The following is a 13,123-nucleotide window of genomic DNA, read 5'->3' on the forward strand; positions in this document are numbered from 1 at the left end:
TCTTTGCCTCAAAGACACTGAATTGGCATCCACAACCTTCTGCGGCAAAGAGTTCCACAGATTCACCACCCTCTGGCTGAAAAATATCCTCCTAATCTCTGTTTTACAGGATTGTCCCTTTAGTCGGAGATGGTGTCCTCTGGTTCTAGTTTTTCCTACAAGTGGAAACATCGTCTCCACGTCCACTCTATTCAGGCATCGTAGTATCTTGTACGTTTCAACAAGATCCCCTCTCATCCTTCTGAACTCCAAAGAGTCCAGACCCAGAGTCCTCAAACGTTCCTCATACGACAAGATCTTCATTCCAGGTCGAGACTTGTTGCTCGCCTAGGAATATAAGTGTATTTGTGGTGTTTTTGGTGGAGAACAACTTGCGGGTAAGGGATCAGGCCAGACTTTAATAATGTTTTGATTGTCCTTTGACTACGGTAGGTTAGGAGGATATTGGGGGTATCCGAAATACAATTTTTGTTTGAGGGTGAAATTCTTCTTATCCTTCTCTGCTTTCTCTTCTTTGGAACTGACGGGGAATATTTGCGTTACGTATTCTTTATTTATTGGGGGGAATTGTTTCCAATTAAAATGTGCTTTGTACTTTCGTTATTATATTTCCCTGGTTGCGAATTTAGCCGTATGGGCGGATTGCTATTAATAGGCCTGTTTTGTCCTCGGAATTGGCGAATGATATATTTTTCCATCTCCACGCGGTGAGATGGGTGGGAGGGAGGTACTCTGCAAGACGTTTAAAACTTTACTAGTTAACGTGATTGAAATGCGGGAGGAGCCGTATTGATGGGTCCAGTTTTCTTGAGTTTTCTTGACAAATTCACCCACCGTGTGCACCTTTTTCAGTTGTGGGGTTGAACCCAGGTTCGATTCCCCACTTGGATCACTGTGCGGAGTTTGCACGTTCTCCCCGTGTCTGCGTGTGTTTTCTCCGGATATTCTGGTTTCCTCCCATAGTCCAAAAATGTGCAGGATAGGTCGATTGGATATGCTAAATTGTCCTTAGTGTCCAAAATGGTTGGATTTGGTGGAGTTATGGGGAGCTTGGAGGTGTGGGGATAGGGTGGAGGTGTGGGCTTAGATAGCGTGCTCTTTCTGAGGGCCGGTATAGACTCGATGGTCAAAGTCGCGTCCTCCTGCACTGTAAATTCTATGATTCTATGAACCCACGCAGACACGGGGATAATGTGCAAAAGCCACATGGAAGGTGACCTGGCGCCGGGGTCGAAGTCGGGTCCAACGCGGCACTGCGAAACACTGCGCCACCGTGCTGCCCCCGAGGTTTTCCTTTATTTTTCACTGCCTCGTGATCTTTGGCCTCAAATTTCGGTTTGCTAAATCAAAATTTGTGACCTCTTGTATTTGGGCAGGTCATGCAGTCTCTTGGGCTTTCTCGAGCTTCTCTTCAGATAGACAGGTAATGTTGTTTTCAGGGGAAGGGGGGGGGTGGTGGTCAGGCACGATCAAACTTTTTCGTTTGTTATTGGACAACAACGTCGATAAGATACTGGAATAGTTTGGAGAGCCGTGACCCATGCAGAGACAGATGGAGGCAAACTCCTGTCGGGTCTATAGACTGACGGCTTTGGCAATGGCCCAGTTTCCCTTCTCTCCGAAGAGGTTCTGTTTGAAGCTGGTGGTGTTGCCCACTTTTAAAATATGGTGGCAAATTAGACAGCATTACAAATTAGGATCCATGTTGCTGCTGGACTTATTGTTGAAAGCACCGATTTTCTCATTCGGATTTAGGCCCGAGATAAAGGTCATGGAGAGAGTTAGCAATCTATTTGTGGGGGGATGGTTTGCTAGTATGGAGCTATTATCAACAAAGTATGAACTCCCGGGGATGAACTCATTTCATTCTGTCCAGTTGCGTGATTTTGTTCGAAAGTCTTTTCTCACTTTCCTCATGGCTCCGTCGCTCCCCCTTTTCAGTCGGATCCTATTGGATGTTGAGTCCTGAGGGTTGGCGGAGCATTTCGAACATCTATGGGGAAATCTTGCCAACGGAGGTGGCCCCCCACAGCCTTTTGTGGCAAATATTCACCACCCTCAGGCTGAAGAAATTCGTGTTCATCTCTGTTTTAAATGATTGTCCCTTTAGTCCGAGATTGTGTCCAATGCTTCTAGTTTTTCCGACAAGTGGAAACATCCTCTCCATGTCCAGTATATCCAGGCCTCTCAATATCCTGTAAGTTTCAATGAGCTCCACCATCATCCTTCTAAACTCCAACGAGTACAGTCACAGAGTCCTCATCCATCCCTCATGTGGCAAGCTCTTCATTCCAGGGATCATTCTTGTGAGCCTCATCTGCACCCTTTCCAAGGTCAGCACATCCTTCCTTAGATACGGGGCCCAAAACTGCTCACCGTGCTCTACAAGGGGCTCTGACCAGAGCCTTACATAACCTCAGAAGTACATATCTGTTCCTGTATTCTAGCTCTCTCGAGATGAATGCATTTGCCTCCCTAACTGCCGACTTAACCTACGCATTAACCTAACGAGAATCGTGACGAAGGACTCCGAAGTCCTTTGTGCTTGTGATTTCCTAATCATCTCGCCATTTATAAAATAGTCTATGCCTCCATTTCTTCTTCCAAAGTGCATAACCTCACACATTTCCACATTGTATTCCATCTGCCACTTCTTTGCCCACTGTGCTCCCCTGTCCAAGTCTTTCTGCAGCCCGACTGCTTCCTCAATACTACCTGTGTCCCTCTACAGATCTTTATATCATCTGCAAACGTAGCAACAGTGTCTTCCGTTCCTTCTCCTAGATCATGAATGTGTATTGTCAAAGGTTGTGGTCCCAGCGCCGACCCCTGAGGCACATCACTAGTCACCGGCTGCCATTCTGAAAAATACTCCTTTATTCCCACTTTCTGCCTTCTGCCAGTCTCGCAGTCCTCTATCCATGCCATTATTTTACCCTTAACATCACGGGCTCTTAACTTATTTAACAGTCCCATATGCGGCACCTTCTGGAAATCTAAATAAATCACATCCACGTTCTCCTTTGTCTAACTTTCTTGTTACTACCTCAAAGAACTCTGACAGATTTGTCAGACAAGACCTGCCCTTGACGAAGCAGTGTTGACTTAGTCCTATTCTATCTTTCACTTACAACAAATTTAGTGTTCCCAATAATTTATTTCCAATTAAGGGGCAATTTAGTGTGGGCAATCCACCTAGCCTGCACACCTTTGTGTGTCCCAGGTTGTCGGGGTAAAACTCACGGAAACACAGGAACAATGTGTAAACACCACACGGACAGAGACCCAGAGCCGGGATCGAACCTGGGACCTCGAAGCTGTGAGGTTCAAGTTCTAGCCCACTCCGCCACCGTGCTGCCCGATCTCATGTTTAATAGTGTACTCTAAAATCTTACCAATGATCGAAGTAAGGCTAACCGGCCTATAATTTCCCATCTTCTGCCTCCCTCCCTTCTTAAACAGCTGTTTTACATTAGCCAATTTCCAGTCCTCTGGGACCCTCCATGACTCCAGTGACTCCTGAAAGATCGCTACCAATGCCTCCAGAATCTCCTCAGCCAACTCTTTTAGAACATCTTTTATGATGTCGCCCATCCGGTCGAGGTGCTGATCGACCTTCAGGCATTTGAGTTTCCCCAGAAGGTTCTCCTTAGTAATGGTCACTGCATTCAACTCTGCCCCCTGGTTCTCCTGGAGCTCTGTCATCTCACTGGTGTCTACCACCGTGAAGGCTGATACAAAGTAACTATTCAATTCGTCTGCCATTTCCTTTTTCTCCTATTATTACTTCTCAAGCCACATTTTCCAGTGGTCCAATGTATATTTTTGCCTCTTTTATATATTGCAAAAAATAACGATTCCTATATTGCTTTATATTATTAGCTAGCTTGCATTCATGGTTCATTTTCACTCCCTCATTGCTTTTTTAGTTGTCCTCTGATCGCTTTTAAAGGCTTTACAATCCTCAGGCTTCTCACTAATCTTCGCCACTTTGTATGCTTTTTCTTTTATACTGTCCTTGACTTACCTCGTCAGCTATGGACGCCTTACCCCCCCCCCCCCCGCCTTTCCCCTTTCCTTAGTATGTTTCGTCCCCCTTTGGCGAATATCTGTTCCCCCCCCCCCCCCCCCCCGCACCCAACTCTCCCCCCGAATCCCACCTCAAAAACCCTGCCATTGCTGTTTCACTGTCTTCCCTGCTGGGCTCCTTTTCCAACCAATTCTGGCCAGCTCCTCCCTCGTGTCTTTGTAGTTACACTTATTTAATTGTAATACTTTTAGATCTGATCCCGACTTCTCCCTCTGAAACTTCAGGGTAACTTCGAACGTATTGTGGTTACTGCTCCCTAAGGGATCCTTCACATTAAGCTCCGTAATCAAGTCTGCTTAATTACACATTATCAAATCCAGAATTTCCTGTTCCCCAGTGGGCTCTATCGCATGCTGCTCCAAAACACCATATCTAAGACATTCCACAAAATCCTTTTCTTGGGATGCACTACGCACCTGATTTTCCTAGTCCACCTGCATATTGAGGTCCCCCGTGATTATTGTACCAATGCCTTTTTTACATGCCTTTTCTGTCTCCTGGTTAATTTTCTGCCCCACAACCTGACTGCTGCTAGTGGGCTTGTACATAACTCCCACAGGGTCTCTTTACCTTTGCGATGCCTCAACTGTACCCACAGAGATGCTATGCCTTCTGAGACTTTCTCGCTCCTTGCTATCGATTTAACTTCATTCCTTATGATCAATACAACCATGCCCCCTTTGTCCATGTGTCCTTTCGATAGGACACAAATCCATGCATATTTAGATACCAGCCCTGATCCCCTTGCAGCCACGTTTCTGTGATGCCCACAATATCGCACCGGCCAATTTCAATGTGCGGAACAAGCCCATTTACCTGACTTACTAGTTCAAATCTTCCTGAGTGAATCTAGCAAACTTCCTAGCCAGGATATCGATGCCCCTCCAGTCCAGATGCAATCCGTCCTTCTTGTACACGTTCGCCCTGCCCCGGAGGAGATCCCGATCGTCCAAAAATCTGAAACCCTCCCTCCTACACTACGAGTTTTCCCACGTCTTTAGCTACACTATCCTCCTATTTCTAACGTCACTACTACGTGGCACAGGGAGTAATCCTGAGATTACAACCCTAAAGGTCCTGTTTTTTACCTTACTGCCTAACTCTCTGAACTCTTTCTGCAGGACCTCATCGCTCTTCCTGCCTATGTCGTTCGTACCTATGTGTACTGCGACCTCTGGCTGTTAATCCTCATCCTTCAGGATGTCCTGTGTTCATTCAGACACATCCTTAACGCTGGCACCGGGGAGGCAACATACCACCCAGGAGTCTCTTTCACATCCACATAAACCGTGTGTTGTTCGCTCGTCCTCCCCATGTCTGCGTGGATCTCACCACCACAACCCAAAGACACGCAGTGCACTTGCATTGGTCACGCTAAATTGCCCCAGAATTGGAAAAAATAAGAAAATACGCCATGGATTAATTTACAACATAATTTCATATCAGCTGGCCTACCGGGGATGAGTTTGTAAATCTCGGAAAATCTTTGAAAAGCTTTACTCTGCACTTATCGCGGTTTAGAAGAGCGACCGCTGATATTACTGGAACATATAAGACCCGGATGTGATTTGCTAATGGTAATACCGGTAAAATGTTTCCTCGTTTGTAGGTGACTACAGCCAGGGGATACATAGAAACATACATAGAAAACAAAAGCAAGAGGGGGCAGTGAGGGCCTTCTAGCCTATTCCGCCATTCACAATGATGATGGCTGATCATCGAGTTCAATACCCTGATCCCTTCCCCCTCCCCCATGTCCCTTGATCCGTTTAGTCCCAAGATCTATATCTAAATCCGTCTTGAAATTTCGCAACCTCTTGGCTTCAACTACTTCTTATGGTCGTGAATTCCACATATTCAGCACTCTCTTGATGAACTCTCGTTCCCGGGAAGAAGCCGTTTGTGGGTCAGTAAATTATTGAAGCCCTGAGTTGGTAGAAATTTGATAGAAAAAGAAGGCTGATCCGGTGAGCAGATAGAATTGTGAAGTACAGATGACAATCCGATTGTCCTTCATTGCTTTTAATGGTGGAGCAGTCTCTACTCCTGCTCTTAACTTCAATGTTCTTATGTGCACTGCACATCGAATACTAAGGCCATATTTAATCAACGTTCACAAGCCGTTCATAGGATACAGCTAAACACATTATTCTGGTTGTTGACAGGGTATAGTTTAAATATATAGATCCAGACTTCTGTGGAGTCAAGTTCGCGCGTGAAAAGAATTGTAGAACTTGAAAACTCATATTTGGTCACATACGAATATACGATTCCAGAACAGGAACGGGCCATTTGGCCCATTGTGCATGTTTCGCCATTCAACAATGTTATTGTGGCCTTACCATCACGATCCTACCGATACCAGATATCCTGTGTTCCCCGTGTTAGTCAGGAACATTTAAACCCCTCCCTAAAAAATATACAACAGCACTACCTCAATAACTCCATGGCCAAATGAATTCCACACACTGACTAACCTCTGAGAAAGAGCGCCCCCCTATTTCTAGTCTCACGTACAAGGAGCAGTACCCTTTGATCTTTGCCTCTGTCAAGCTCCATCTGGATCCTCGGTGTTTTAATATGATCATCACTCATTCATCTAAATTCCAATGCGTACAGACGCAACCTGCCCAAATTTTCTTCATGGGAGAATCTTCAATCCATGAATCATTCACAGATCAGTCATGGTCTCATGCGAAGTGTCGAGAAATAATGAGGATTAACACGTCCCCGCCCGTTGTTGGTCCGAATCAGAAATTTATTTTGTTTGTGGACGCTGGATTCCTTTCATTTTTCCACTTCCCACTATCTCCTTTCCAGCTTCTCCGTCGTACCTTTCATTTATCTGTCTTTAATTGCAAGCTTTTTCTTTCTCACCTCATTCATTCTATTTGAACAGATCTTTTTAGAAATCGAACGAGACTTTTGCGAAATGTGTAAAGTGGATGAACGAGACATGGATCGCAGGTGTGGAAGGGCTTTCTCACTTCAGTGGTTTTTGTCAGTGTGCCAGATGAGCCTGCAGCACTGTGTCCCATCACCAACCGCGCAGTAGTACACCGCCGCGTCTGTCAGCTTGACAGCTTCCAACTTCAAAGTGGACATCTTTTCGTCCATTGTCCGGCTTATTACGAATCCCGTTTTGAATCCCTTTTCATACTCAGCCCGTCCAGCTCTGTAGAAGTAACCGATGAAGATCAATCCTCCCCTGCCGATCTGTCGATACCAAGACATGTTGTCTCGGACTGTTTCATTCTGATTACAGTTGAATTCGATGGCTTTCCCTTCCATTGCCACCAGCGCAGGTGGCCACTGATGCACCATATCCCCACAGGCACTGCCTGAAAACCGACAATGGGAGAAATGTATTTATATACGCTATTGATCAGTGAGTCCATTGCAAATTGAAAGGTGATTTCAACCATTAAATTGTCCATCTTAATCCTTTCAAAGCTAACATTTAATTTCGTCAAAAGTATTATTTAAAGATATTCCAAAGCAACCCTTAAACAGAAGAATAGTTCTCGCGGGAGAGTCGGGCCAACATATTTCGCACAGACAACAACAAAACATTTTCACACAGCTGTTGATGCAAACATGTTGTATGCAAAACGGCTAGTTTGCAAGATTGTCTGAATTTTCCTGTCAAAAGGCCTCAGATCAACGGCATCAAGTTCTCATCATTGTTGCTCACCATTGTCGTCTCAAAGATAATTAGATATCTAAATCAATAGTGGCCCTGTCATCCCGCGGGTGATCTGGAAATCTTCAAAAAAATATTAAAGGGCAAAATCTTAAAAAATGTAAGTATTTCCGTTTCCAAGTACAATATATATATTAACACGTAATAGATATTTCTGGGGTATACATTCGACACATCTTCTCTCGTTTTAGATAACGGAGGAACAAGCAAACTATATTGTAAAAGTATAGTTCATTTCGAATCTTACACGTTAGCAGTATTATAACGCTAAGCTTGAGTAAAGTCGAAAGCATTGTGGCTGTAAGACCTTATCCGACAGGTGCTGCCTTCTTCAGAGATTAGAATTGAGTGTTCAATGCGTTAAATTATTTAAAGTTTAACATCAGAGTCGAAAGTTTCATCAAAGAGGCTGAAACCTCTGCTACTACCGGAAGTTGCATCTGCACCCGGAACGTTATGTCACACACTACCCTTCCTGCAAACTGACATTTCCATCAGAGCAGAGATGTTACTGGCCTCTTGATATTTGCACCACTCAAGCCTCAGTCAATGGGACTGGCGAGAAGAGAAAACATAGTTTCAACTTGAAAGCAAACGCGGTATCACCATTCAATCGCCACCATTAACATACTCTGTGTGACCATTGCTAAAAAAAACTTAACTGGACTTTGCACATTCGGGACGGCACCTTCACACCGTGCTATGGCACGGTGGCACTGCTGTTTTCTCATACGAGGGACCCTGATTCAATTCTGAACTTGTGACATTACCTGGATGTATCCCGCACTATAACCAATCACTGGTTGTCGATGTACCATCTGTCAATGTTCTCTGTTGATTATTCATTTGTCTACTATGTACGTGCTGTTTACGTTCCGCTCGGCTACAGAAAAATACTTTTCACTGTACTTCGATACATGTGACAATAAGTCAAATCAATCAATCAATTCCTGTGTGGCAACTGACTCCCCATTGGTTTCCTTCCGATGATCCAGTTTCCTCCCACTGTGCAAAGATGTGAAGGATAGGTTGATTTAAAGTGCTAATTTTTCCCTTAGTGTCCAAAGGTTAGGTGGGGTTACAGGGAAATCCGGGGCAGAGGAGTGTTCTTTCGGAGGGTCGTTGCAGACTCGAATGCTTTCTTCGGCACTGTCGGATTCTACGAAATGCTATACGAGCTGGTCAAAAGTCCAGATATTTTGTGGTGAATAAGTCAAGTATTGGCACACGAAAGCCTGCCCTACAACTACTATGCATACGTCAAAAATGTGATGGCATAGAAGTGCAGCTACAAGCTTGCTCAAGAAGCTCGGTAAAGTGAAGTATAGTTCTGGCTTGACAACTCATCAACCGTAACGCACAGTGGCAAGGGTTCGGGCAATATACAAAGTAGCAACCACCAAGGCTCTTTCAATAATCATTTCAAACCCAGGATTCCTACCACCGAGAAAGAGATACCGCACCTCCGCAGGATCTTCCACAATGGGTAATATGGATGAACAGAAGATGCTCGGTTGTCAGCGATTTCACTCCGATGCAAGGATAAGATAATCCAGAATGATGCGCTAATGATGGGGAAGGAGGGGGGGGAGGAGGGGGGGGGGGGGGGGGGCTAGAGTTGAAATCGCAGGACACTAAAAAGTAGAGTATTTAAATTCAGTTGATCAGACAAATGCAACGAAGAAAAGGTTTTTAATTGAAATATTGTCAATGAAAACTATCCATTTTTATCTGTGCACAATCAGTCCACCAACAGGCATTTGCGGAATTTTTATATATCCCTCCAAATGAAGCCTCTGAAACGTGGCAGTAAGTTATTTAGTTAGGGGCAGTTTGCGATAAATGGTCGCCACCTCAGCCATGCACACAGGGACATGCTTGATTATTTTTTTAACACCGCAATTTTTCGTTCACCCTCTTTCCTTGAATGCCTCCCTTCCTTCGGGTTATCTGTTTTAATGGATTACCATGCGATCACAAGCAACAGATCTGAGAGGGCCTATATTTGTTCGTGTTGACTGTTTGGGATTTGAAATCGCTGGATAAACAGCGAAATGAACTGTTATTGTTCGTCACGACTCTATTGCATAATTTATTTTCTGGGCAAGCGCTTAGGAGCACAGATTACAATGGCGCTACAGCGCTGTGTAACGGATGAACGTGAAACCTGCAATTTGGACTGCTCAATCCATAATATCGGCCTTTCAAAGTGAAAGCTCAGAATTGTTTGAAAATATTTTTATTCGAGGCTATTTCCGTAGATACACAAAAATATCGGAAGTCCAAACATCAATCTGAACGAACACCACAAATCCCCAAACTCCCATGATACCAACACCCCACTACATCCTGCCTTGTCAATTTTTACCCCTTATACCCCACCGATCTCCGCACCCTTTCTCCCTCAATATTACTTGGAGAATTCAGTGAACGGTTTCTACCTCCGGGTAAACCCTCTACCGAACCCGGCAAAGCGAAATTGACCATCTGCAAACGCAGAAATGCTGCCAGGTCACGCACATATCACCCCGCCTTCGGCGGCAACACATTAGGGGGCAGTACGGTAGCATGGTGGTTAGCATAAATGCTTCACAGCTCTAGGGTCCCAGGTTCGGTTCCCAGCTGGGTCACTGTCTGTGCGGAGTCTGCACATCCTCCCCGTGTGTGCGTGGGTTTCCTCCGGGTGCTCCGGTTTCCTCCCACAGTCCAAAGATGTGCGGGTTAGGTGGATTGGCCATGCTAAATTGCCCGTCGTGTCCTAAAAAAACGTAAGGTCAAGGGGGGAGGTTGTTGGGTTACGGTACAGGGTGGATACGTGGGTTTGAGTAGGGTGATCATTGCTCGGCACAACATCGAGGGCCGAAGGGCCTGTTCTGTGCTATGTTCTATCTCTCCTCATGAAATCCATCACCTAGAGATCCCTAAAGCCATTCTTCTTGTGCAATTTGTGAATTCGTCCAATCTCGAAAACTTGTCTCCTATGAACAAGTAGCCCGACATGCGTCTCCCCAGAGACCTGCATGCAGCTCGGCCGGTTGAAACCAACGATTGTCGCATATGAACGCCGAAAACGACGTGCTCTCCAGCCAAAAATATTGCCTGCACTGACTCCATACACGTAACGCGGTGCCAACAGTCGTGCCCTCAAACCCGTCCCCCAACACGACACCGCATCTATTCGCCCGCAAACCGATTTCACCCCTACCGCCTAATTCCTCACCATTGCGCTGTCCGCCCGATAACAATTCATCAGAACCGGCAAAACCAGTACCCTTTAACTCGCCCCCTCTCCAGAAACCCGTGCCTCACGCTTGGTATCCTCACCCACCCTCATCCCCACACACAAAAACACAGAAATTAGCCTGTTACTCTTTCTGAAAAATACATCAGAACAAATATAGGAAGGTTTTGGAAAATGAACAACAACCTCGTTCAACACCATCATTCCCAACCTCGGCGTGCCAGTAACTGCTGCAACACATCCCACCTCTTAAAATCTGCCTTAATTCCCCAGAACAATCGTGTCTAAATTGAGCCAAAGTTCAGTTTATGTCGCTGGGCCCATCCCCGTGCCACTTGGATTCCTAGATACCTACAACTCGCCTCTACCACCCAGAACAGCAACACACATAGCCTCCTAGCTTGCCCTCAAGCATTGATTGGTAACACCTTCGTGTTCCCATGTTGAATTTGTACCGTCAAAACCAGCCAAATTCCTTGTAATCATCATCCCTCCAATGCTGCCCACCGGGTCCGAGATATAGAATAACACATCATCCGCATATAGTAAACCTCTATGGTTTGCACCTCGCCACCTCTAAGACTATCCCTCTTCAATACCTCAACGCCCAAAACACAATTTTCAACAGCTCTGTCAGCAAGGCAAAACGGAACGTGGAGGGTGGGCACACCTGTCTTGTCGCACAATGTAACCTAAAGCACCCCAAACTCATCCAGTTTGTCTAAACACTCACACGAGCGCCCCGTAGAGCACCGAACCAGGTCCATGAACACCTGCACAAACCTGAACTGTACCAACACCATCAACAAATACGCCCACTCCACCAGATCAAAGGACTGCTCTGTGTCCATTGTCACCACTACGTCTAACACATTCCCTCCCCCGAGGCCATCATAATTACATTATTAGCCTGCACATTTTCGTCAAAAACTGCCTTTCCTTTACAAATGCAATCTGGTTCCCCCTATCACCACGGCTCACAGTCCTGAATTCGCGATGCGAGCACCTTCGCCAATAATTAGCTTCAGCATTGAGCATTGATATCTGGTAGTAGGGCGCACACTGCTCCGGGACCTTCTCTTTCTTTAAGATGAGGGAGATAGAAGCCTGTGAGAATGTTGGGGGGAGCTCCGCCAAATGCCTCGCCTCATTGTACGTCCTCACGAAAAATGCCCCCCCCCCCCTCCTCGCTCAACGGTAGCATGGTGGTTAGCATCAATGCTTCACAGCTCCAGGGTCCCAGGTTCGATTCCCGGCTGGGTCACTGTCTGTGTGGAGTCTGCACGTCCTCCCTGTGTGTGCGTGGGTTTCCTCCGGGTGCTCCGGTTTCCTCCCACAGTCCAAAGATGTGCGGGTTAGGTGGATTGGCCATGATAAATTGCCTGTAGTGTAAGGTTAATGGGGGGATTGTTGGGATACGGGTTACGTGGGTTTAAGTGGGGTGATCATTGCTCGGCACAACATCGAGGGCCGAAGGGCCTGTTCTGTGCTGTACTGTTCTATGTTCTATGTTCTATAAAACTCTATTGGGAACCCGGGACCTTCCTCACCTGCATCGCGCCCTTGTGGTCAGTCTGCTCCCTTAACGCAATTGCGCCCCTCAAATCCCTACAGCCTCTTCCCCTTCACCTTACATAACTCCAACCCATCCAGGAACCTACTCCCCGACCACGGGCTCCGATTTCTTACAGCCCTCGAAAGAAGGTCTCAAATGCCCCATCATCCCTCCGAATCCGCCAGCTCCTTACCCCTCTCGCCCATCTCCATCCCAATCTGCCTTGCCACTACCTGCTTCCTCAGCTCATGGGGCAGCATCATTCTTGCATTTCCCCTCACTATTAGAGTGCCCGTCTGGCCCTCCGCAACCGACCTCCTGCCTTACTAATCGACAGGAACACAAACGCCTTCTGGAACCTCAGCCTCTCCTCCGGAGTGACCGGGTATCTCCAATCGACTCGTAGAATCTCCTCTACAGGCCTCGCTGTCCCCTAACGGTTCGTCCTCTCCTTATGCGCCTGGATTGAAATAAAGTCCCCCTAACAACCGTCTTAAGTGTCTCCCACAGTGTGACGGCTGTGACAACGCCAAT

The 13,123-nt window shown here is 46.2% G+C and overlaps 1 protein-coding gene across 1 annotated transcript in view; it reads right to left on the reverse strand.

Annotated features, from left to right (window-relative positions):
- The window catches only part of LOC119967890 (immunoglobulin lambda-1 light chain-like), a 71,369-nt gene extending 63,268 nt beyond the window's left edge, over positions 1-8,101 (reverse strand). The window contains exons 1-2 of the mRNA XM_038800983.1: positions 8,041-8,101; positions 7,119-7,431 (exon numbers count right to left, since the gene is read on the reverse strand). Of these exons, the coding sequence (XP_038656911.1) occupies positions 7,119-7,431; positions 8,041-8,086 (359 nt within the window). The 5' untranslated portion in view covers positions 8,087-8,101. The remainder of the gene's footprint in view (positions 1-7,118; positions 7,432-8,040) is intronic.
- Between the last annotated feature and the right edge of the window lie 5,022 nt (positions 8,102-13,123).

Source organism: Scyliorhinus canicula, chromosome 6, assembly GCF_902713615.1.
Source record: "Scyliorhinus canicula chromosome 6, sScyCan1.1, whole genome shotgun sequence".
In the NCBI taxonomy this organism is placed as follows: domain Eukaryota; kingdom Metazoa; phylum Chordata; class Chondrichthyes; order Carcharhiniformes; family Scyliorhinidae; genus Scyliorhinus; species Scyliorhinus canicula.